Source organism: Chiloscyllium punctatum, chromosome 7, assembly GCF_047496795.1.
Source record: "Chiloscyllium punctatum isolate Juve2018m chromosome 7, sChiPun1.3, whole genome shotgun sequence".
In the NCBI taxonomy this organism is placed as follows: Eukaryota; Metazoa; Chordata; class Chondrichthyes; order Orectolobiformes; family Hemiscylliidae; genus Chiloscyllium; species Chiloscyllium punctatum.
In genome coordinates, this window is record NC_092745.1 from 84,024,232 (window position 1) to 84,051,505 (window position 27,274).

The 27,274-nt window shown below is 39.6% G+C and overlaps 1 protein-coding gene across 4 annotated transcripts in view; it reads right to left on the minus strand.

Moving 5' to 3' along the window:
* Positions 1-27,274, minus strand: part of frem1b (Fras1 related extracellular matrix 1b) — a 195,636-nt gene that overhangs the window by 161,863 nt on the left and 6,499 nt on the right. For 2 of the 4 annotated variants that reach the window (XM_072574232.1, XM_072574235.1), the window contains exons 2-3: positions 24,949-25,089; positions 1,677-2,203 (exon numbers count right to left, since the gene is read on the minus strand). In XM_072574232.1, the coding sequence (XP_072430333.1) occupies positions 1,677-1,898 (222 nt within the window). In that variant the 5' untranslated portion in view covers positions 1,899-2,203; positions 24,949-25,089. The remainder of the gene's footprint in view (positions 1-1,676; positions 2,204-24,948; positions 25,090-27,274) is intronic. The other 2 variants (XM_072574234.1, XM_072574233.1) reach the window with 2 other exon arrangements.

Sequence of the window (27,274 nt, forward strand, 5' to 3'; positions counted from 1 at the left end):
AAGTTGAAAGGTAAATAAGACCATTGCCTGGTCACTGCATAAGGAAGAAGGATGGAGACTGATGACTTCAAGATCCAAGCTTAAAATTAACAGAGATAACCGCGAGTTGTTTGGTGATTACAAGCTTCATTCAAATCAAAGAGCAGTTTATAGTGGAGAGATGTTAAATTGCAGTCAAATCACAGATGTGGTCATTTATTTAAGTTTCAATCAATAATTGTAAAGAGGTTTTGTGTTAAATTCCACACAAATGACGGGAAGACCAATACTTGGGAGACAATCTCTGAGTTCAATAATTGAACAAATATGATGTTGAGCCAAATCTCCTTTTGTGCATATTTTGTCTCACAATTCCTGGAGTCCAAAGGCTATATTAAAGGGGAGCTTGCAGGAATGGAAACCCTTACTCGTTTCTTAACCCATACTTTCTCAACTGCCAATCATTTGCTCTGTATTATTGTTTCTAAAACTTTGCCATTCCCAATATCTGGCTGACCGGCCAATAGTTACCAGACTTGTCTCTGTCACTTTTTTGAACAACAGTATAACATTTCCAATCCTCCATACCTCTGGCATATCTCTATAAATAAGAAAGATCAGCAGATTGTGGCTGAAATTGTTGCAATTTACATCTCTGCTTCTGTTGGCAACCTATGATGTACCCTATCCAGACCCCGGGAGGCTTTCTACATTAGGAGCTATAAATACTGTAATTGTTTTAATCTCTTTATTAATATTTAATCAACCCAATTTCCCCACAACCACCTCCTGTATTGGGGCATAGGCAGATCCTCTTCTGTAGAAATTTCACCAGCGTACCATATAATTTTACTATACTTAGTACTATCCATATTCTGTGGACGTACATGAGGTCAGCTGAATGTTTTGTATGAGCTTGGAACTGAAGAGAGATGTCCAAACTTGTGCCACTGGACTTTGTTTCTCCATTTCAGAGAGTTAACCATGTTCCATTAGTGAAATTGTTAAACACCTTTGCTTCCAGCTACCAACCAGAACTCTTCCTTCCAGCTATCAACTGGATTCATTCCTCCCATTGACCTACCCTCAGGTCATGCCCTCTACCTGTGTTCACCTATCCCTACCTCACCACCCCACCCCTCCCTACCCAAAACCCTTCCCCACCAGCCTCCCTTAACCTTTATCTGCAGCTCCCCCCACACCTAACCCTGGTCCTGAAGAAGGGTTACACCCAACACATTGACTTCTCTACTTCCTGATGCTGCTTGGCTTGCTGTGCTTTTCCAGCCTCCTGCTCATCTACCTTGGATTTCAACATCTGCATTTTTTTGTGTCTCTGTTTAAATTGGAAGCCTGGCATCATCAAAATCCCAGTAGAAAGCATCATCAGTAATTCTGAATGAATACAGAAAGTATTAATAAATGTAATAAAAATATGTGCATTTCATATCATTATTCACATATTTTGAATTTATAAAGTTTATAAGGCAGTGCATTTACAAGAGGAAAGTACTTGATTTGAATCCTTCTCTAAATGTTAGAATTAGAAAAGATCAGCTTCAGTATTTGAAATTGAATTGTTTGACAAAATGCATGAAACCTGTTTTGCATTACAACATATTCAAAAAGACAGGTATGGGGATATTTCAGTTTGATTTTTATACAACATGGCATTTATAAAGTTTAAGATTACCTACCTGAGGAGTTAATTTTCCAACTCGTTGTGTTATAGGTTCATTCAGTATAACTTCGACCTTGCAGGAGTCTTTGGTTTTGGGAATGTTGAACTGCAGGTCATTGTCTGTCACGTATGTATGTTGCCCCCTACCAACTATAATCCCTCCATTCAGATGAACAAGTCCATCTGCCTCAGTATGTGGGATATAGAAAATTATCAGTGTTAACAAACTTAGAAGCATCTTTATTCTAAAAGATTTTTTGAACAAATCATCCTTCGGAGGAATCAATATTAGATGAAAATAATGTGTGCAATCAGTAGAGGAAGAAGCTTAAATTCAAAATGAGGAACAAAAGCTGTAAAGATTTCCCATTTTGTGCAGGTCAGATTGAGGCCAGGTGACTTCCAGTTGTTATCCACTTGCCTGAATAAAGTTCAACATGGGTTTTTGTTTTGTAATTTCCTCACTCAGCAGTCACAGGGCTCCCATGCCTGCACGATGCATGAACTGTTTCTTTTGATTCCAACTTTCATGTGGATCTGTATCTGTCAGTGAAATAAATAAAAGTTTGAATGGCTCAGGATATTTGAAACATTTCACAAACATTTTTACTTTACAGAAAAGGATCAGAACAAAATATTTTTAAGACCATAGGACATCGGAACAGAGAAGGTTTTTTGGCCAACTAAATCTGTTCTATCATTCAATGAGATCATGAGATCATAGTGATCGCATAATTCTCAATTTCACTTTCTTACCTTTACCCATAATTCTTGATTGCCCTACTGGTTAAAAAATCTGTCCATCTGCACCTTGAATATACTGAATGGCTCAGCCTTGTTAGCCCTCTGTGGTAAAGAATTCCACAGATTCACTATCATCTGAAAGAAGAAATTTCTTCTTATGTCTGTCATAAATGGGAAAAACCATATTCTGAGATCGTGTTTAGGAGAAAATGAGGACTGCAGATGCTGGAGATCCAAGTCAAAAAGTGTGGCAGTGGCAAAACACAGCAGGTCAGGCAGCATCTGAGGAACAGGAGACTCAATGTTTCAGGCATAAGCTGTTCATCAGGAATGTGGGGGTGTGGGGTGGTGCTAAGTGGGCTGAGAGATAAATGGGCTTGGGGAAGGTAGCTGGGCATGCTATGGGTAGATGAAGGTGGGGAGTGATAGTGATTAGTCAGAGTGGAGGGTGGAGTGGATAGGTGGGATGGAAGATGGACAGGTGCTGAGTTGGAAGGTTGGATCTGGGATAAGCTAGGGGGAACAGAGATGAGGAAACTGATGAAATCGACATTGATGCCCTGTGGTTGGAAGGCCTCAAGGGGGAAGATGAGACATTCTTCCTCCAGGCATTGGGTGGCTTTGATTTGGCGGTGGATGACTCCCAGGACTTGCATCGCCTTGGCAGAGGCGGAGAGGGAGGTGAAGTGGTCGGCAGTGGGGGGTGGGGGGGTGGTGGTGGGGGGTGGGTTATGGTAGTTGTTGCGTGCATGTGTTCCGGAGATGTTCTCTGAACAGTTCTGCTTTTCCAGTGCCACACTTTGAGATTATGTCATCTGGTCCTCGATTGATGCCGACAGGGGGCATCAACATCTACATATCTACCCTATCAAGCCCCCTAAGAATCTTATATGTTTCAATAAGGTTTCCTTTCTTTCTTCTTAACCACATTGAGTACAAGCCCACCCTCCTCAACATCTCCCCACAAAGAAATCTCTCCATTCCTGGAAATAACGTAGCGAAAATTCTGTCAACTTCCAAAGTCAGCATATCTTAGATAAGGGGATAAATCTGTCTGCAATATTCTAAATGTCGCCTGCATAATGCCTCATGACATTTTAGCAAGACTTTTGCATTTTTATATTTGAGTCCCTTTGAAATTAAGATCAATAACCATTTGACTTCCCTAATACTTGCTGAACTTGGATTCTAGTTTTCTGTGATTCATGCACTAGCATCCCTGACTCCCTTTGTGTGACAGCTTTCTGCAATCTATCTCCATTTAAATAATATTCAGCACTTCTGTGAATTTTTACCAAAGTGTATAACCTCACATTTCCCTATACTATATTCCATTTGCCAAGTTTTTGCCCACTCACTTAAACCTCTGAAGACTCTGTGTCAACCTCAGCATTGGAGCTTGACCCTATTTTTGTAACAAAATCCCCATGCCAGCCTATGCCAATTAATACACTTTATACACCAACATGTAGGAGAAAGTGAGGACTTTGTGCTCCAGGTTTCTGCAATCTATCTCCATTTAAATAATATTCAGTACTTCTATTAATTTTTACCAAAGTGCATAACCTCGCATTTTCCTATACTATATTCCCACTTGCCAAGTTTTTGCTGACTCACTTAACCTTTCTGTATCCCTCAGAAGACTCTGTGTCATTCTCACCACTGGAGTTTGCACCTATTTTTGTACCAGTTTGCTGTTAATTTTTGTTTTTCAGGAAAACTCCCCATGCTAACCTATGCCACTTAATAAACTTTACACACCAACATGTAGGAGAAAGCAAGGACTGCAGATGCTAGAGATCAGAATCGAACATATGGCATTGGAAAAGCACAGCAGGTCAGGCAGCATCCAAGGAGCAGGAGTGTTGATGTTTCAGACATAATTCCTTCATCAGGAATGTGAGGATTGGGTGGACGGAGGAGGCTGAGAAATAAATAGAAGGGTGAGGTTGGGAGTGAGGGGAAGGTAGCTGGGAAGGCGATAGGTAGATGCAGATTGGGGGGTGATTGTGATAGGTCAGTGGGGAGCGTGGACTGGATAGGTGGAAGGAAGGTGAACAGTTAGGACAGGTCAAGAGGGCTGTGCCGAGTTGGAGGGTTGGATGTGGTGGGGGCAGGGGAGATCAACACGTACCTCCAATGCCACCCACCCCAATACCACCCCCCCAAGACTCCATGCCAAACTCTGACTGTTGGCTCTTCATCAAGCCTTTGACAGCTTAGTGGTAACTCCATGCCAACTCATTTTCCCCACCTAGCAACATATAACTTTTCACCTCTCATGCAACTTACCTAATATACACATTGGGGCAAACTCAGGACTTTTACACAGATGTGAAAAGAAAATCTCTATTAAATAAATTAAGTATGTTGCAGACTTCATTATAGTGAGAAAAACACTTACACTCATAAAAGCATGTATTACTTTTAAATTCCTTCACCACAATAAATTCTTACAAAAGGTATTTAATCCAATTGCAACTAGCATTCTAGATCAAAAAGTTCAAAATCTCATGTAGCTGTCAATCAAACTATTAAATGGAAGGCACCCCACTATGATAATGGAACCAAGTGAAATCAGTCATGCTACACTAATCTGGGAATGGAAATCCTCTGATTAATGTCACTATTTTGAAATGGAAAACATTTTTAAAAGAACTCTTTGGATATTCTTCTTCAAAAGTTAAAGAGACTGGGGTTTTAAAAGCCTTCACTGTCTTGATAGAATCTTGACAGTGCTTTGACAGTCTCAAGATGTTTCTGCACTTCTTTCCACACCTATATCTAATTTTAAGAATCCCAAAGAGTACCTGACCTCTCTCAAAGGGTGTCTTACTTCCACTAAAGATCTGTTTAGCATCCCTAAATCCGATCTGGGATAAAATTCAAAAGGACACCTTTCTTTCCAAAGAGCGTTTTGGCTATCCAAATGACTCCACAAGGTTCAGACCTGCATTTATTTGGGCTAAACAGCATACTTTGACTTTCGGGCAGGTAAGTACTTCACAAGAATCATGCAAATATGAAAGCAGCTGACAGTTTGAATGGCCAGCTCTCTCCGTCAATCATGTGACACTATTCCTGCCCCCTGAAAGAGGGGAATGATGTGTTTTGGTGCAGGACTTGGGATTTCTATGAACCTCCTCTATTTTTGCCAAGTTGGAGAGGTTCTTGAATATGGTGAAAATCTGAGCCTATGAGTCCTTATGATTTTCATTTCTACTTTTTCTTATGATATGTCTCAATGCAGCATATTTAAAACTAATCATCTTGCGGTGTCTTATGGCACTTCCATTTCCATATTGATATACTTGTGGTCGCATTGGGGTTGACATTAAATTTGTGTAATATGTGACAAGCTATGGAAACCAATGGAAGTAGCAACTTGTAGAGGTTTAACAGAGATGCTGTCAAAATATCACCTGTTTTATTCTAATGCCTAAGGTCAACATCCACTCAATTGTATGAAATTGTAAATTTACTAGTGAGAAACAGCAATAATTTAGGGCAGTTTTGAGCAACAGATCAGCTACGAGTAAAAAATAATTAAAACTAACTTCAGAAAACTTTGCTTTTCTACATGACAAAAGTAAATAGCTGGCTAAGAAAACAACTGTGTAATAGATGGTAGTGTGATTGCACATTGAAGAATATACTTTTAAAAATATACTTTGAATATACTTTTAAAAATCCTGGAGTCTAAGTAGGTATTCACTGCACTCGAGAATTGATATAAAATTATAAAATACAGTTTGAAAACATTGAGTTCCTTCTGAATTTTCATTATTACTTAGATAAAATAGGGAACAATTTTAGTCACTTAAAATAGTTACATTCTATACAAGTCCAAATATATGAATAATATCTTTAATTTGCCACTTTTATTGGCATGTAGTTCAAACTGTTCTACCCTTACTATAGTATCTAGATCTGAAATATGCAGCGTACCAGATGGTTGAATTTCCTCAGGCAAGAACACTTCTGAGTTCTTCTTTCATTGCACTTTATACTTCACCTACTGTAGTTAGCTTTCTACATCCCAAATTAATTATAGAGAATGCCAAAATGGTTGATTTTTTTGTGCCAGATTTGGCTTCAAGGTCTTTTCCAATATTAAAAATGCAGAGAACCTAAATAAAGAATGTAGTGATGGAACGTCGTCACATTAGTATTCCTGTTTCCTTCATCAGTATCACTTCACAAATTCTCAATTTAGCTGAACACTGAGAACTGTAGGAAAATAAATAAATTGTTCCATTCAGAAGAAACTGAGTTACCAATGTATGTGCTTTAATAAATGTTACCTCCAATTAAGTTATGTTTTTTCACTATACAACATATGTGTCAACTTTGAATTATATCCTAGTTCATTTCTTTGAACTCTTTTGAGATAAGCTCAAACATTTATATTCCACATTAATTGTGAAAATTTGTTATTAAGTTAATAATAATTTTCTCATGCTCAACAATAAATGATTTATATTTATATAAAGCCTTTAATGTATGAAATATGTCAAGGTAGTTACTAGCAGCAAAAGGATGAAAATGTTTGGGGTGCAATTTGAACATATGTTTAATGGTTTTGATTTTGCAACGTTGTTTGAAGAAAAAGTAAGGAAAGGGTTTCATGGAGACCCTGAGGGTATGTGGCCAAATTAGCTAAAAGTTGACCTACAGTAAGTAGAATAGTGCAGGGCAGAGGAATACAAAATATAAAAGATGAGTGCTAATGTGCTCTGGTGCAGGCAGCAATCTTTTAAAACAGGTGGCAGTGTGAATTTAACATGTCACTTATGTCACAATGATTGGGTTCAGGTCAATCACAATCCCCATACTTGTTTAATGGGTTATTGAATTTATTTCCAAAAATGAATATGCCATATGAAAAACTATTTTGTAAAATCTAAGGAAAACCAATTGTTTATTGATCAATGGTGCAATGACAAAAAATATCCCAAAAAAACACTATACATTGTAAAGGGTAGAGAGTTATTGCTTTTAATTTAACACAAAATAATATCTTAATTAGGTCCCTTTCATTTTATTGAAGTAAATCTTCCTTAAGTTTTAAATTAGGCACTATTGATTTCAAAAATCTTTTTTTTAAAAACTTAACTATAGTGAATAACAATTTCATTTGTTTCAATAATAGGTATCCTTTCTCCGTATTTGTTTCTTCTGTTATTTGGCTGGTGAACAGTGTACAGTTGAGGGTTAATTGTGTCCTTACTTCAAGAATAGCTGTGGAGCATGGGCAAAAGATTCAATGTCAGTGTGACTTCAAATAAAGTAGAACTGGAATCTGAGACTGTAAGGCTGCAAAAGTATTCTCTCTTTTCTCATTTCTTTTAAGTAATTACATTAACAAACTTTATTGAAATTCACTTGTAGACTACACTTTTCTACTTGGTAGCATACAGTGACTGGACCAGCAGGTAAAGAATAATAGCCTAAAGTGAAACCCAGAGATATTACAGTGTTACAGCTAAACCACAAGGCAAACCTAAATTCAAATGCAGATGTGGTAGAAATGTCTGACTAGAAGGTCAGTGGTCATAGGGGTCAGTGAATAATTAACTGAGGTACCAAACAATGGGGAGGTTCCCATGCAAAAGCTGAGAAAATACAGCAGAAGATCCACAATGGAAAATGCGTCAAGCACAAGGAACAAGAAAATGAAACATCAGTTGGACACAGTGAGTAAAACAATACACAAAGTTGCAAGTACTGACTGGGAAGGGGAAGAAATAAGCACTCAGAAAATCCACCAAAAGGCACATGAGAAGAAAGGGGCTAGTTAGAAAGTCCACCAGAGGTACACAATCCAGCCAGCTGTATATATAGTTACAAAGACAAAGAGAGCGAAAGACCGGGTCACAGCTGTAGCAGCACAAAAAATTAATCAAAGGCCACAGCACTCAGTGAATGTCCCACTAATAGGGGACACAGAGGAGCAGGATGGAATCTTACATGACTGTCTTGATTAGATTACTTACACTGTGGAAACAGGCCCTTTGGCTCAACAACTCCACACTGACCCTCCAAAGAGCAACCTACCCAGACCCATTCCCCCTTCACCATGGTCAATTCACCTAACCTGCACACTTCGGACTGTGGGAGGAAACCCACGCAGACGGGGGAGAATGTGCAAACTCCACACAGACAGTTGCCCGAGGCAGGAATTGAACCCTGGTCTCTGGCACTGTAAGGCAACAGTGCTAAGCACTGTGCCACCGATGGAGCTAGATGTATGGCTTTAAATATACGTTGGTTAGCTGAGTCCAGAGATGCTAAAGTCCATTCATCATGCCAGAATTCACTCTCTGTGGCAAGCATTATAGCCCTAGGCCAACAAAAAAGTCATGTAGTTCTTTTTTTCACCAGAAGGGTAAAAGGCTCCAAAGTAGAAGGTGATGAGGACATAGTTACAGAGATTCATGTTGTCCATGTAATAGAGGCTGAAACTTTGAACCCTTCTGTACTTTTATATTTAGTTGCTATGGTTTCAGAACTCCCTGCTCTCTCCTCAGTGATCATCTTGAAGTAGATAAAGAAGTAAATATGCAATAGCAGCAACTGCTTGAAATATGAAAATGTTCCTCACTGTGTAGAATTCTGAATCACAACAGAGAAATGCTATAATAAAAAAGAACAGTAGACCAAAGCTTTAAAGGCAGACAAATTTTTGGTGCATTGATTTGAGTAACTGAGTAATCAACCCATATTGCTTTTCTTAAAAGATGGTTTGCTAACTCTACTACTTCTAAACAGTGTCCCCTTAGTGATTTCAGGAGAAGTCATGGAAGGCTGATTTTGCTTTTGTTGGAACCCTTAAAATGGTCATGACTAGCAACATCTGCAGACTGGAGCAGTTCATTTATTGCTAGGGCAATCTGGCCCAATAGGTCTCTGTCACTGTGAAATGGTGGAGAAAGGGAAATGTTGGCATTCAGAGTGAGGGCAACATATGCTATAATGAATTCAAATATAACAAGATAAAGGGCATACTAGTCGCATTAGTAATGGAAATCTGCTGTCCTCACCTAGTTTGGCATTCTGTTTCAAAACATAAAAGTTTGGTTGATTCTTAATTGCCCTGTGAAATGGGCTAGCAAGCTACTCTGTTGTATCAATGAAGGGCTTTTGCCCGAAACGTCGATTTCGCTGCTCGTTGGATGCTGCCTGAACTGCTGTGCTCTTCCAGCACCACTAATCCAGTATCAAATCTTACAAAGCCTATTGCAAGGAATGAAATTGGATGGACCAGGTGGCATTTACCTCATCACAATTGTGATGACAATGGGAAACCTAGCCCCCCTCAACTCTGCAAAGTCCTCCTTACTAACATGTTATAGAATTCTGACAGTGCAGAAGCAGGCTGTTCAGTCCATTGAGTCCGCACTGACCCTCCAAACTGCACCGGGCTTTTGCCCGAAACGTTGATTTCGCTGCTCGTTGGATGCTGCCTGAACTGCTGTGCTCTTCCAGCACCACTAATCCAGTATTTGGTTTTCAGCATCTGCAGTCATTGTTTTTACCTTGCACCCCACCCAGATCCACCCATATAGCCTATCCCATGGCTAACTCACCTAGCCTGCACACCTGTGGACACTATGGGCAATTTATCATGACCAATCCACCTCACCTGCATATCTTCTGAATGTGGGAGGAAACCGGTGCACCCTGAGTAAACCCACACATACATAGGGAAGAGTATCTGTGTAGAGTTTTCACAATCACTTAAGGGTAGAATCGAATCCAGCTCCCTGGCACTGTGAGGCAGCAGTGTTACCAAAGAGCCACCAGGCTTGTGTTGTCTCACAGATTACTCAAGTAAAGCTTAACATAGTCACAGTCATGGAATCATACTTTACAGACCATGTCCCAGACACCAGCACAAGCAGAATACAAACTATCAACAAGCAGGGTAGATACACCAGAGTTGGCAGCATAGTGTTATATAATCAGAAGGAAATCGTTATTCGGAGATTCAAGATCCCAGGAAATCTCATGGGATCAGGTAAAACATGGGCAAGAAAACCTTCTTTTTGTTACTTCCTACACCACTTCAACTGATTAAACAATACATTCACATGTTAAATAATACTTAGAAGAAGCAATGAGGGTGGCAACAACAAAGAGTGTGCTGGATGGGAGATTTCAACATGCATCAATTGGAGTGGCTCAGTAGCACCGCTTGTGAATGAACTGGATAAGGTTTGCAGGACACAGCTGCCAGACTGGCTGTGCAGCAGGTTGTGAGAGAACCCATGTGAGAGAAAACATATTGACCTCACCCCCTCTAGTCAATATTCTGCAGATGCATTTGCTCATGATGGCACATACATTAACAGTGGATACAATGTCTTATCTTCATATAGAGGAATTTCTCCACCATGTTCAGTTTCACCTCTGCCACATTAAACAGGAGACACTTTTAACAGACCTCGCAACTCAAAACTGGGCATTGATAAGGCACTGTGAAATCTCAACATCAGCAGGATTGTATTCAACCAAAAATTGTAACTTCATTCTTGAGCATATCATTTACTATATCATTATATCAAGGTATTTGATCAAGGGATTGAATCTAATTCATTGCTGAGTGCAGGAAGCATGTCAAAAGTACTGTCAGGCATACCTAAATAAGCGATGCTAAACCGCTGAAACTATAACATACATGGTGACAGCTGATTTAGCATGCATTAGCAGAGTTAATTGATCCCACAATCAATGGATCAAATCTAAGCTCTGCAGTCCTGCCAGATCCAGTCATGAATGGTGGTAGACTAACATATCACAATCAGGAGATGACGGGCCTACAAGTATCTCTATCATCAACAATGAGCAAGCCCAGCACATTAATGCAAAAGACAAGGTTGAAACATTCATATCCATCTTCAGAAGCAGTGCCAAGTATATAATCCTTCTTGGTCTACTCCCAAGGGCCCCAATAATACTGATGTCAGTCTACAGCTAATTTGATTCTTTCCTGCTGGCATCAAGAAAAGAATGAAGACGCTAGACAATAGCTGGCATTCCAGCAATACCACTGAAGACATGTGTTTCAGAAGTGACCATACACCGAAATACATTGTTCTATTACAGCTACAACATTGTTGTTACAGCTACTTCATCATGATAATATGGAAGATTACACAGGTATGTCCTGTGCTTGAAAAGCAGCACAAATCCAACCCAACCAATTGCCATCTTTTATCTCCATTCTCAATTATCAGCAAAGTGATCAAAGGGATCATCAACAGTAAAATGGCATCCCCACAGCAATAACGTTCTGACTGACAATGAGTTTGGGTTCCACCAAGGTCCCTCAGCTCCTGACTTATTTACAGCCTTGGTCCAGACAGAGACAGAAGAGCTGAACTCAAAATGGTGAGATGAGAGTGACATCTCCAGGACTACAGCAATTCAAGGAGGCAGTACACCACCATCTTCCCAAGGACAAGTTGGGATGGGCAATAAATGCTGCCTTAGACAACATCCACAGTCCAAGAATTAAATGAAATCAAATTTCTACTTCACACTGCTACTCCCAAAGGGTCTGGACTCAGCCTATCTACTAAACCTTCATCAGTCAGAGTATCGAGTACAGGAGTTGGGAGGTTATGTTGCTGCTGTACAGGATTAGAAGAGCTGGAAAATAGACATTTCGGGCAGGAGCCCTTCATCAGGAATGAGGCTGGAAGCCGCTGCGGTGGAGAGAGGTCAGGCCCACGCCCCCCAACAACCCATCCTCCCCTCCTGGCACTAACCCCTGCCACAGCAGGAATTGCAAAACCTGTGCCCACACCTCTCCCCTCACCTCTATCCAAGGCCCCAAAGGAGCCTTCCACATCCATCAAAGTTTCACCTTCACTTCCACAAATGTCTTTTATTGTATCTGTTGCTCCCGAGGCGGTCTCCTCTATATTGGGGAGACTGGACGCCTTCTCACAGAGAGTGCTTCAGGGAACATTTCTTCCAGCCTCATTCCTGATGAAGGGCTCCTGCCCAAAACATCGATTTTCCTGTTCCTTGGATACTGCCTGATTTGCTGTGCTCTTCCAGCACCACTCTAATCCTGACTCTAATCTCTAGCATCTGCAGTCCTCACTTTTGCCTTCTGCTAATCAGTTTGAGAGCAGACTCCTGAAGAAGTGATGCCTTGAAAGCCACTATTCATTTTGTCCATCAATCTGTTCAAGATGGATAGATGTATCTCCAAGGGAGAGCACAGGTTGGAGCTAAAAACCTGCTTGATATTTTTCTAAATTCCACCAAAGCCACAATATTGTAATGATTGAATCCTACCGTGGGAGTGGAACAGCAGTGTTTCTAGGATAATACTGCCTGCAGAATATAAAGATCTTAACATTTGGCACCATGTTGAAAATGAACTCCTATCTATTTTCAGTCATAGAGATGTACAGCATGGAAACGGACTTTTCGGTCCAATCTGTCTATGCCAACCAGATATCCCAACCCAATCTAGTCACACCTGCAAGCACCTGGCCCATATCCCTCCAAACTCTTCCTATTCATATACCCATCCAAATGTGTCTTAAATGTTGCAATTGTACCAGCCTCCACCACATCCTCTGGCATGTCATTCCATACACATACCACGATCTGCATGAAAAAGTTGCCCCTTAGGTCTCTTTCCCCTCTCACCCTAAACCTATGCCCTCTAGTTCTGACTCCCCGATCCCAGGAAAAAGACTTTGTCTATTTATCCTATCCATGCCCCTCATAATTTTGTAAACCTCTATAAGGTCACCCCTCAGCATCCGACGCTCAGGGAAAATAGCCCCAGCCTGTTCAGCCTCTCCGTGGAGCTCAAATCCTCCAACCCTGGCAACATACTAGTAAATCTTTTCTGAACCCTTTCAAGTTTCACAACATCTTTCCGATAGGAAGGAGCCAGAATGGCACACAATATTCCAACAGTGGCCTAACCAATGTCCTGTACAGCCGCGACATGACCTCCTAACTCCTGTACTCAATACTCTGACCAATAAAGGAAAGCATACCAAATGCCTTTTTCACTATCCTACCTACCTGCAACTCCACTTTCAAGGAGCTATGAATCTGCACTCCAAGGTCTCTTTGTTCAGAAGCACTCCCTAGGACCCTACCATTAAGTGTATAAATCCTGCTAAGATTTGCTTTCCCAAAATGCAGCACCTCGCATTTATCTGAATTAAACTCCATCTGCCTCTTCTCAGCCCATTGGCCCAGCGGGTGCTGTTGTAATCTGAGGTAACCCTCTTTGCTGTCCACTACACCTCCAATTTTGGTGTCATCTGCAAACTTACTAACTGTACCTCTTATGCTTACATTCAAATCATTTATGTAAATGACAAAAAGTAGAGGACCCAGCACCGATCCTTGTGGCACTCCACTGGTCACAGGCGTCCTGTCTGAAAAAGTCCCGGCCAAAAAAAAAGCTCCTTGTTCGGCCTTCCATGACCTGACAAAAACACTTGGGTGAAGTTGCTTTCTTGTGCTTACTGGGTCCCTGAGTTCTTCAAACTTTGCTCCATTGAACAGAGCTGGAGGGAACATTGGCATTCAGTGAATTATGTTCTACTCTGTCCCTGCTCCCAGTACCTACTGAGTCAGTCACATTACCACTGCTGATTAAATTGCTTGAACTCTTGTACAACAGGACCGATTTTTTTGTGATTTCCCTCGGGTTTGCAGTTCGGGTCCTACATATTTAAGCAGTCTCATGCTCATTTAGATGAGTGAGCTATTCATCCAACTACAGGCCTTCTTAAATGTTGAATCAAGTTGTACTTGGGCATCAAATAGGTGGCTGAAATTGAGACAATCTAACTTTCTGTCATTAGCAAACCAGATGGTCTTGACTGCACTTCCACATCATATTTCATGAAGGTGATATTTCAGAGGTCTGCCTTACTTTTATGGGACTGTGTCAGCTTTTGCTAGGTATGTTTTGATGAGGAACTTGGTGTGTGTTTAATCTCCATAGAAAGATAACACTAATTATGGCACAATGTCATCAAACTGCACCAAATTCTTTAAAAAAAAGCTTTGCATTCACAAACACAGATCATTAAGTACTCATTTTTCAGGCCTTTCCATCATTGCCATTCAATTGTACACTGTTGCTATCATTTTACTATTTAAATGAATTAAGAATAATTAGTTTCCAGACATGTAATGGCTTTAATCAGACAGCAAGAAATCATCGACTTCAATTAAAGAGGTATTCTTAACAAGGCCATTTAACTAATTACCTCTGCTGTCTGACAATGACTGTTAGGCGGGCTGTTAGTCTCTTTTGTCTGCTTCACAATAATATTTCAATTACTGCTATGTTCCCACTGCATAAACATCTGGGAAGGCAGTAGAAACAGAATATTGTAATCATTATAATTTATACAACCTGCAATATCAATAAATCTAAACATTGTTGCTATTTGTTACTCTCTATTGACCAACTCCCAAACTGACCATATTCTGCCTGTTGATGAGTGAGCTTAACCTCTAAAGGTCATGTTTAAAGAACAGCTTTTCATTTTCTGCAAACAGATGTCCAGCTGTCAGGTCCGTTCAATTGAAAGCTGAGGTTGGCTGTTCATGTGCCTGTCAGTAGATCGAAAGCAAACTCCTGACTGATGAACAAAGAAAGCAAATAGTTTGATCAAAGCCCACCTTGAAAGAGATCTGATTCAAAAAGGCTTGGTAAAGGGATTACCACTGCAGGCTAACAGCAGACATGCCTTGCTCATGATCTCCCACTGAGACTTTTACATCTCGCGGCTTCTTTTTTAAGTGGAGCCAACATGTATATTCAAGAGAATGAGCAGGGGTTGGAGCTGAGGGGCAGGAGCACCATCCAAAAGCATGATATTAGTTGACACATGTACACAATGATACCCAGCTCCACCTCACCAACACCTCGCTCAACTCATCCTTTGTGACTAAATTACCCACACTCCTTATCCAATAATGGATGACAGACATTTCCTTCAAAGAAATATTGAGATACCTGAAGCATTATTTTCAGTCCCCACCCTAAACTCTGTGCCCTTGCTCCAACTCCATCCCTCTCCAATACTCAGTTTGTTTGCAATTCTGGTATCATGTTTGATCCCATGTTAAGCAACTCACCTCATAATCATAATCATGACATCAACAGGATGTGTCCATTTCTATCTCTATCTAATGTCCTGACTTCATCCTGTCTCAACTTATTTGCTACTGAAAATCTCTTTCTTTAAATTGTAATCATTCCAATGCAGTCCTGAGTGATCTTCAACATTTTACACTGTAAACTTGAGGTCATCCAAATTGTTGAACTTGTCTTAATTGGCAGCAAGTTGTGTTCCACTAATACTCTGTGCTCCATGAGGTACATGGATCCTGATCAAGTATCATCTTGATTTTAAAATTCCCACCTACATTTTTAAATCCCTCTTTGGCCTTGCTCAGCCCTAACTCCTCCAACATCCTTTGACATCAAAGATATTTGCATCCTCTAATCTGGCTTCTTCTCCATTCTAAATCACGTGGACTCTTACATTGTTGGCAGTGCCTTCGGTTGCCTTGCTGGTGAGCTGTGGAATTGCCAGCCCACACCTCCCCCTCCGTCTCCCCCGATTTTCTCCTTCAAGGCACTCATTAACATTCACTTCTTTGACTAAGTATTCAGTCACCTGACTTAATCCACTTAAGTGGCTATTTTATAAGGTTCCTGTGAAACACCTAGGAATATTTTGTTATGTTAGACGTGCTACAGAAATATAAGTCATTATTAGGAGACTGTAAGGACTACAGATGCTGGAAGTCAGAGTCAATAGATGTGAAGCTGGAAGACCAAAAAAGGTCAGACAACATCAAAGAAGCAGCATAGTTTTGGCTTTAAACGTTGATTTTACTACTCTTTCGATGCTGTCTGACCTGCTCTGCTCTTCCACCCCTATATAAATTGCTGTTAATGTTGCTGTAAACTGGAAAAAGCCCAGTTTCTGACTACACCGAGTATTGCTGAAAGATGTATTTTATTTCTCTTTTGAGGAATTCAGAGATGACATCAAGAAACCCCAACAAAATTGGAGTCAATGGGAATCATGGGAAAACACATCACTGGACAGACTCATACCTATCACCAGGGGTAAAAAAAAATCCCTTTGTGTTTTTGAGTGGTCCATGTAAGATTTTTCAAGAACGTATTTTTGATTTTTGGAGGCTACTCTTTCTAAAATTTATTTTCAAATGCTATCTTTTCATTCTCACAAATTCATTTACTAGGTGATGATATCGCATACTAATTTGTGTTTGTGTTTACATATGCTGTTTTTGGAATCACAGACAAGCAGAATTAACCTCATTAACAGCTGCTATGGTGGATGATTTGGGTCTCACTCACTTTGGCAGTTCAGGAGTTATTCAGAGATTCTTTGTTCAGCATTAGCTAAAAGAAGTTTATCCAGTTTCTCCCAGTTGCATTGCTGCTGATTTGACCTGTTTTTAAGCGATCGGAGATTTCATTTCATTTTACCTGTTCACACGGAGGTCTCAAGTGGAATTTCTCCACTGTGTCCTTTCACTGCACACTTTATCACAGTGAAACTTGACCAAAGGTTAGCAATACTAGCGCACACACTCTTAAACACATTAGCACACAGAGACAAGGGGTTGCAGATGGTTTTTAACCTCCTTTCTTGTCTATGCCTGGAAATATAAAACACACAAACATGCTTTTCACCCATAACAACCTTCCTTTCAACTCATATCATGTCTGCAGTCTGCAACACAATCCAGTTTTTTTTAATAGCATCTTTCCCTTTGAAGTGTTGTCTAATGTTCTCTTGACAATCTATGTATCTATATGCCATCATTCCTCTCAGGGGTTTTAGACAGCCATTGAATTTACATCCACAGCCATCTTTTGGCTTGTAAGTATTTCTTTTGAAAAACACACTTTTAAACAATAACTGACACACACCTCTGCATATAAAAAGCATGTCTTCCACAGAATAGCCTGGTCTCAGCTAATGTATTTGTATTACACATGCACACTGTTGTAATATTTTAACCCAACAGTTACAAGTCTATTCATAGTATCTCAGATCACAATCTGAAATTTAAATTTAATAATCAACTGTGTTCATGATAATCCCTAATACTTACATTTCACCAAGTATTGTACTTATACATCTAATTGCAGGGAATTCGTGAACTCAGGTTTGAAGAGTTCTTGGATTTTTTGATTTATTTAGCTGAGTATTCATTTTGGTTTAAACAGATTTGAAACTATTCTCCGTCCTTTACAGTTTCCCTCTTCACCCATATCATTCTTGCAGCCTTTTCTTCCACTCCACACCTCTAATATTCTGCATTAGCCCTCACACTCTTACAGCCCCCTCTCGTATCTCTCCTTAGAGCGTCTTTCCTCCTTACTTAATCCTTCTTCTCTCTCCCCAAACACTTGTCCAACTGTCTGATTCTCCCATCCTGAATGCCTCTGGACTATGCCACAACCGAGGGGTGTAAGCCCAGGAAAAGGCCTTTCCAGCCTTGGAAAAGGACCATGCAGCATCCCTGCCAATGGTCTTTCCTGCTCTTAGCAGCATTCCAAACTTCCACCCTCACCCCAGCTCTCAACCACTGGTCCTGGCTCCTGTCTCTCAGCCTCTGGTCTTCCCAGTGACTCTGTCCAATCTCCTCACCTTGTTCCTTTTCCAGGATTGCTGCTAATAGGCTCACTACTGAAGCTTTCAGAATGAGAGAAAACCAGCCTATGATTGGAGAGCAGCTCCTCACCATTTCCTTCTATTCTATTTACTGTGTGAGACCTTATCTTTGATTGGTCACCTTCATGAGTCAATTTCCATGACCAATTTTGAGACTTCTGGGGAAGGAATCACCTGCTGTCCATACGTATTGTGAGCTAGGACAAAGGAGGATGATTATGCTTGTTGGAGGTCAGTCATCTCAGTCCCAGGACATCTCTGTAGGAGTTCCTCAAGGTAGAGTTCTAGATCTAACCAGTTTCAGCTGCTTCACTAATGGCCTTTCCTCTATCATAAGGTCAGAAGTGGGGATGTTCACCAATGTGTGCACAATTCTCAGCAACATTTGGCACTCCTCAGATACTGAACCAAACATGTTCATGTGCAGCAAGACTTGAATGAATATCCAGGCTTGAGCTAATAATTGTCAAGTAGCAATCATGCACACAAGTACCAGAGAATTATTACCTCCAACAAGAAAGGATCTAACTATCATCCTTGAATGTACAGCTGCATTAATATCGCTGAATCCCCCCACAATCATAATCTTGGTGTGTTATTATTGTACAGAAATTGAACTGAAGCACCTTGCAAATACTATGGTTACAAAAGTAAATCAGAGACTAGGGACACTAGAAACTCAAATTCTGTCTCTTCTATGTTATTTGCCAGACTGAAGTGTCTGATGGAATACTCCCTAAAAGCCTGAATGAGTGCAGCTCCAACAACAGCTGTTTGGGGAGAGAAAAGAAGGATTAAGTAAGGAGGAAAGACGCTCTAAGGAGAGATACGAGAAGGGGCTGTAAGAGTGTGAGGGCTAATGCAGGATAGTAGAGGTGTGGAGTGGAAGAAAAGGCTGCAAGAATGATATGGGTGAAGAGGGAAACTGTAAAGGATGGAGAATAGTTTCAAATCTGTTTCAAGAAGCAGGACAGCACCCAGCTGAAAGCAGCCCATTGGCATGCCAATATTTACATCCTCACCCCCAAATGAACAGTGTTACCACTAACCACACAGTAGCAGCAGTGCATACCATCTATAAGGAACACTGCAGGAAACCACTAAGGTTCCTTTGACTACAGGTTTCAAATCCATGGCCCCAGCCACCTGGATGGACAATGGCATGGGTAGGTTCAGCTCCAACGACACTTGAGAAGTTTAACGTCATCCAATGAAAAGTTACTCACTTGATTGGCACCCCTTTCATCAACTTGAACATTAATTTCTCTTCACCACTGATGCACAGTGGTAGCAGTGTATACAATCTAAAAGATGCACTACGGTAACTCACTCAGCCTCCTTTGACAGCATCTCCCAAACCTGTGACCTGTATGACCCGAAGGGCAACAGCAGCAGATGTATGAGGAAAAACACCACCTACAATTCCCCCTCCAGAAAATATTTTACATTTACTATGTTGAAAACCTTTGCATTTTTGTTATAAATAGTTAGCTTTATTTATTCTTCATTTTATTTTGTCTTCATTTCTTTTGTTAATAAATATGTTTTATTATTAAATCAAATCTGTGATATTGTGTGTTTATGTTTCAGCACGATTGCCCTTTGTTGAAACTAAAACAAATCAAACTTTTATCTAACAGGACAGGTTTCAGTCTGGAATCTGACATGCTCAGTAATACCATCAGCTGGCATCATAATATTGTGGAATAATTTATGATTCTCTCATTTTTGATCCAATATTCAGTTATTAAACTGTCAACTTAATTGGAGCTCAGCAAAGAGTTGAATAATAAATGTCACTGTCAATTATTTATCATAAGGCTCTGGACAGCAGCAGTAAGTATATTGAAATGTGAGATCAAGAAAAATCCACTGGCACAACTATGGCCATTCTAATGCAATACGTGGAGAAATAATGCGCATTATAGTTTCTTCTGCTGGAATTTTAGGACATTCTCCACTGTGTTCTTTCCCAATTTGGGTTAGAATGCAGGAGAGAAATTATATTCGATAATTATGTGACAAAAATGAAAAAAGGAATAGCTGAAAGACAACAGGGGAATGAGAAAAAAAAGAAACAAATCAGAAAGAAAAGGAATACAGGTTAAGTTGAAGGGAGAAAATAGGAAGACAGAAAATTTTAAGGAATGGCAGGAATGAAAAATTGTGGGGATACTTAGAATCATTGAATGATGTTTATACAGAAGTGGTTTATTCAGATTATCACATCTGTGCTGGATTCTGAAAGAGTAATTCAGCTTGATCCATACTCTTGTCCATTCCCAGTAGTGTTGTATTTTTTCCTCTTCCCCTTTGAATGCCTAAGTCTTAACTCTGAACTTAACTGCCTCGCCACACTCTGAAACAGAGCATTCTAGACCCTAACTGCTTACCTCATTTAAAAAAAATTCCTTGTCACCATTAGTTATCTTGTCAATCATCTTAAATTGGTGCCCTTTGTTTCGCAACCCTGATGTCAGTGTGAACAACATCCTAATCCTCCAGTCCTTTCATGATTTTGAATGCTTGTGTCCATGGTCACAACCTTCACTTCTCTAAGTAGGGCAATCGCAGCTCTTCCTAACCATCCACATAAGCTAAATCTTTCATTTTTGTGACCAAAGTTGTAACATTTTCTCATGACTTCCTTATAACTTTGCATCCTTCCTAAAGAACAGTGCCCACAATTCATTGGTTGAAGCCAAACCAATGTTTTATAAAGATCTATCATATTTCCTTTGTTCTGGAACCAATGCCTAGATTTATAATACCCAGATTTCTGTTTGCCGTTTTAATCACTTTCTCAAGTTGCTCTACCACCCTCAACCATTATCCCCAGATCCCTTTGTGCTTGCACAATCTGCCCCTACCATCTAGAATTGTGCGTTTTACTTTGCTTCATGTTCTCCTCCTATAAAATTACAAAGTTAAAAATCACACAACACCAGGTTATAGTCCAACAGGTTTAATTGGAAGCACACTAGCTTTTGGAGCGTCACTCCGAAAGCTAGTGTGCTTCCAATTAAACCTGTTAGACTATAACCTGGTGTTGTGTGATTTTTAACTTTGTACACCCAAGTCCAACACCGGCATCTCCAAATCATGTATAAAATTACACCACTTCTCATTTGTCTACATAAAATTCAAATGCTATATGACTTCCCATTCTAAAAGCTTATCTAGATCCCTTGGAAATGTATCACTATTCGCCTTAGAGTCCACAATACTTCCATGTTTAGTATTTCCTGTAAATTTTAAAAACTATGCTCTGCACACCTAAGTCATTGACATACATCAAAAAAGCAGTGTTCCTTGTATTAACCCCCAGGAACCCAACTTGCTTCCATCTGCAAAGTAATTAGCCAACATGACTCTCTGTTTCCGGTCATTTGGTCAACTCTGTATCCGTGTCCCATTGTCCTTTTTATTGAACGTGCTTCAGCTTTAGTAACAAGCATATGGTGTGGCACATTATCAAATGCATTTTGGAAGTTCATACACATCACGTCAATATGATTTCCCTCATCAACAAGTTAACTTACCTCATCAAAAACCTCAATCAAGCTAGTTAAACATGATCCATTTTTTAAAAAACTATACTGACTTCTCTGAAATAATTTGTATTCATCCAGTTGACTGATCTGTTGACTCTCTTGTAGATCAAGATCTTACCTAATAGCCTTGAAGATGTTCATTGGCCTAGTTTTTGTTGCTGTCTGTGGCAGAAAATTTCAAAGATTAAAGATCCTCAGGGTTTTTTTTGTCAACTCCATCTTAAGTGAAAAACCCCTTATTTTGAAAATGTGCCCCCAAGTTCTATATTTGTCGATGGGAGGAAGTATCAGCTCAGCATTTGTCGTTTTAAAGTCCCTGGGAATCTTGCATGATTCAATAAGATTAACCCTTATTCATCTAAACTCCAATAATTATAGGATAAACCTACCCAACTTTCCACCATAAGATAATGCCTTCCTTTCAGGAATCAACTTAGTGCACCTTCCCTGAACTACATTCAATTCAAAGACATCCTTCCTTAAACAAATAGAGATTTTCAAAAAGGAATTGTGAAAGATTAAGGAGAAGTTCATGACTTGAAGAAGATGCACCAAGAACAAGAGAAGAATGAAATAAATAATTGAGAATTGAAACAGATAGCTTCAAGCAAAATATTTCAAAAGTCATGCTCATGAGCTAATTTTTACAATTTTGGAGAGCACACACTTGTAACTTATTAAGTTTATTTTGGTATTTATAGTTCATTCAGAATCTATGGGCTTGCTTACTATTTCAGCATTTATTGCCCATCCCTTTTGGATGTGAGCTGCCTTCTTGAGATGCTGCGATCCATTTGAACATGGAAACAGTCAGTTACACCTTCTTTCATCCTTTGATGAGATGGAGGAAGGCATCACTGGCAACGTTTCCCATCCTTGACCATTTTTAAGCAGTCTTTCAGATGTAAGTACATTCAGGAGCAAATTGATACATTTTACTTTTGTAGGTGTTTGCATTTTGCAAAAAGGATAATTTTTCAAACTCTTTCTTGGGTGTCAAACAATCAACCTATATCAAAGAATCAGCTGACTCACAGCAATTGGGAGATGTGAACAGGAGATTAAAATATTTCACTTTCCTCTGGAAGACTTCAGTTTCATTTTGATGGATGGTTCGATGTGTTATAGTGCAGATTGACAGACACTGATTTCTACAGTAATTAAATGCAGTGTGCAGAGCATGGATTACAGTATTGTACACAGAACATATTTGTTACAACCTGCAGTACTGATTACTCCAATAGGTGGTAGTCTAGAGTGTTTTTTTTTGCCCCATGTTAAGCAATCACTCTATGACAAATGACAGCTGCTATTTTATAGTTTGAGTATTTCAGCTCTCAATGATACAATCTGTGCAGTGGATTCCCACAAATCCAATATCACTTCTCCCCATAATGAAATTTCTAGAATCCAAAATAAGGCTATAAAAATGTTCTCAGCCTGCAAAACTTTTATTCGTGTTTTGTGTCTTTTAATATCTTGTTGACGTTTTTACTCACTTGACTCAAGGTCTCCCAAAGGTCTGAACTTCTCAGTGACACTTGTACTGTGAGCTGTGACTCCATGAGCTTAATTTGGGTTTGATGTATATTTTATTTTGCAGGATACATCAGTTCTGCGAATGGGACATTTTTCTTTGGCAAGTAGCTTCCTGCTGAGAGGCTTTTCTTTAAATAATTTTGAAAAAAGGCCAAATTTCAAAAGCTGCTTTATATTTTAATTTAATGGGTGAATGTACATATACTTATGTGTTTGTATTAAATTGACAAGGAGAGAGAAAGAGATTATATTCAGAGACAAAGCTATCAAAGGCTTGGGGCGGATAGCTGGTAGCTGTCACAGCTCAATCAAAGCTGTGAAGCCATTTCTAACACAGAATTATTTATTCACCCGAACATTACTTTGATCTTCAAAATTAAATATAAGTTGCAGTTGAAGTAAATTTACTATTTTTACCTGTTTTTATTAAATGTAAACATAAAAATAAACACTGGAAGACTGACCTTCCATAGAAATGACCGAATCTATTATGTGCCAGGGAACAGATGACTGTGAACCCCTGGACTGGTCATGAAAAATTGTTTTTACTATATTTGTTTATGACAGGTTGAGTAAACACTGAAAGCCATTAGTGTGTTTTCATTTCCAAATAGTCAAGGATTTATTTAGCTAAGAAAATGCAGAGCTTGGAAGTTTTTAGGGCAGTTCAGAGTAAACTTGACTAGCATTAGAAGAAAATATAGTTTCTCTCTGAGAAAATAATACAGGATAGTTCAGGGAAAACACAACTACCTATGTAGAAAATTTAGTTTTGCAACTTCTAGACTAGGGGTGTATGTTTAGAATCTGCAGGTTATTAAAAGCTGAGAAAATGTCACCATGTTTTTTTCGACATTGTGCAAGAAGACAATTCACAGAACAGAAACAGGGCTTATGTAGTAGAACTTAGTTTTGATATGGGAAGCAATTTCTCTGGATGTGAGGCTCTGTAATGGATCGTGTTGGGAAATGGGTTGAAAATTGTTTTGGAAGAAAGGTGTTATTAATTCTATTCTATAAATATATTGTTCTTTTTTGTTTCATCTCCTGTTAAAACTTCTGTTTCATTGTTGAAGAAATCTGCAGTTATTTCAATGAGTGACTAGCAAGTTAACTAAAATTTTTTAAAAATGCCAGATTTCATTCTGGGATCTGACTTGTCCAGTGGTACCATCAGCTGAGATCATAAGACCACCCTTAGGCTGCAGAGCAGCAACTCTTCTTGTTGGCACTGCTTTCCAAATCAGCACTTCCTGCTGAGTGACAGGCAGAAACCCCACCCCTAGGTTATTAATGACCACAGAGCCACCCCACCTCCACCAACATCAGTCATAATGCGTTCCCTCATTACCATTTTGCTGGTGGGGTCTCAAAAGATTCTGCTCATTATTTTCTTTATTAAGTAAGAAAACAATAACTCATTGGTTAATTTCATAATGCTATTGTTTATATGCTTAAAATCTTATTATGGATACTTATAAGCATTGAATTTGAGAAAAAAAAGAGGATGCATTTTTTTTCAGTGATTTAACTGGTTCATCAAATTGCCACAGGAAAATACTCCTGCAGGATTCTCCTATTATAAAATGGAGACATTAAAGGTGTTAATCAAAAATCATGATGTACAGCATAACGTGAATGAGAGGGGGAAGCATCTTCTAAGTGTAAGACTTTTTCCTCTAGTGTAGAGACACATTAATTGTACGCAGGGTAATACAGGTCCTACCAGGAAGAAGTATATTCACAAATACGTCTCTGGAGCAAGATGGAGTCAAGTAACAAATGCAATCATCCAGAAGATGTTGTGAAGCTCGGGTAATTCTGTATTATAGATGAACTCAATCAAGTAGGTTTCACAAAGGAATTCCTTGTAAAGTAAAAAAAAAGTGTCATTATCTTGAAGACTGGAGATGGGGACAGAAATGGTGAAGAGCTGGGGTTTTATTAAACAGTTTAACTGTCTTGTGAATCTATCACTCAGGAATTATGTCAGTTATTCAGAGCTGGTAATTCTTAATGCCCCCGATCGCTTTCAGCATATTAGGTGTGGTGAGCTCTGCAGATGCCCAAAAGACCCCAAGGACATATTTCCAACCAAACTATTTGATGCACAAGTAACATGGGAAATTGGACACAATATTAGTCATTGTCAAATTGGCAGTCAACAGTTTGAAAACAAGTGAAGGGAGTATGGAAGCAATTTATCCATTTATTAAGTAAGAAAACATTAGGCACAATTGCTGCCTAATTTATTATGTGATTCTATTGGCTTTTTCCAGCATAAGCATTGTTTCAAATAATGTGCATTTAACGAATCCCACAGGCTGCACATTCCACTTACAGCAGAGGTAGAGGTCAAGTGACTACAGCAGGCCAGCTAGTCAACTAAAATGCAATTGCATTTCTCCAAACATACCTCTCCGAAAAAAATGCACTATCATTTGCAGTTCCAAATTATGCAAACTACACAGTATAAATGGCCATGAAAAAAATCATTATTTACGACTGAACAATTTATTAACTCCAGTGCATTTGTACTATACAAATGCCTATCTCCATAAGAGACAACCGCATATCCCCCCCATGGCATTCAATGCTATTACCACCAATGAATCCACTACTACCTATATCCTGGGAGTTACACCATTGACCTGAAATTCAACTGGACTAGCTATATACGTACAGCGGCTACAAGAGAAGCTAGGACTCCTCCAATAAGTAACTCAACTCCTGACTCTCCAAAGCCTGTCCACTATCTACAAGGCAACATTCAGGAGAATATTTCTCACTCTCTTGAATGAGTGCAGCTCCAACAACACTCTAGAAGCTGACATCATCCAGGACAAAGCAGCCCGCTTAATTGGCACTACATCCACAAGCATCCACTCCTCCACCAGCAAAGCACAGCAACAGCAGTGTGAGATGCATTTCAGAAATTCACCAAAGATCCTTCGACAGGACCTTCCAAACCCACAACCGTTTCCACCTAGAAGGCAAGAGCAGCAGATCACCTGCAAGTTCCTCTCCAATCCACTCACCATTCTGACTTTCAAATATATTATTTTTTCTTCAATATCACTGGCTGAAAATCCTGGAATTCCCTCTGTGGGGGCATTGTGAATCCCCCTACATCATGTGGACTGCAGCAGTTCAAGAAGGCAGCTCACCACCACCTTCTCAAGGGCAACGAGGGATGGGCAATAAATGCTGGCCAACTAGTGACGCCCATGAGTTAATTAAAAAAACTCACAGCTTTTCCAAATATTGCCATGGGATCCATTAAATCAACTGTTGAATGTTTTGTGCAAACATGGTTCCCCATTAATGTAGCATCTCTTCAAATATCTTCAAAGCAGTAGTAAGACATTGAACCAACAAATTTCGGTCACTATTTGTTGATGTAAGTACACATGATCAGATCATTGAGCTGAATTTTTCAGGAGTGATTTATGGATTAGCAACAATATTTACCATAGCAGCAGCTTCTGCCACAGGAATGACACACCCCAGAGAAAGAACATCAGCCTAGGATTGAGTTAGTACCAAAAGTTACACATCCAAGTAACATTAAAAAACTTCTATGACTTAAAGACAATGTTTGGAATTTATGCACGGACTGTTGAAATTGAAGCCAACTTTGTTTTGAGTGCCAGCATTTATTGGCCCATAGTTGGTCTTGAGATGGTGAGCTGCCTTCTTGAACCATACATCTTTGTGGTATAGATACATCCATATGCTATTAACTCAATAACACTGCAGCTTGTATTGAGCTTCACTGGAGTATTGCAACAGAGGCCTGAGACAGAAATGGTAATAGTAAAAATGATAATATGGCAGTTTCTGTCTGTAAAAATGACCCCAAACTTCCACTTGTGTGCTACTCTAATACACCACTATGTCAGGTAGCACGGTAGATCAGTGGTTAGCCCTGCTCCTTGAAAGTGGAGTTGCAGGTAGATAGGATAGTGAAGAAGGTGTTTGGTATGCTTTCCTTTATTGGTCAGAGTATTGAGTACAGGAGTTGGGAGGTCATGTTGTGGCTGTACAGGACA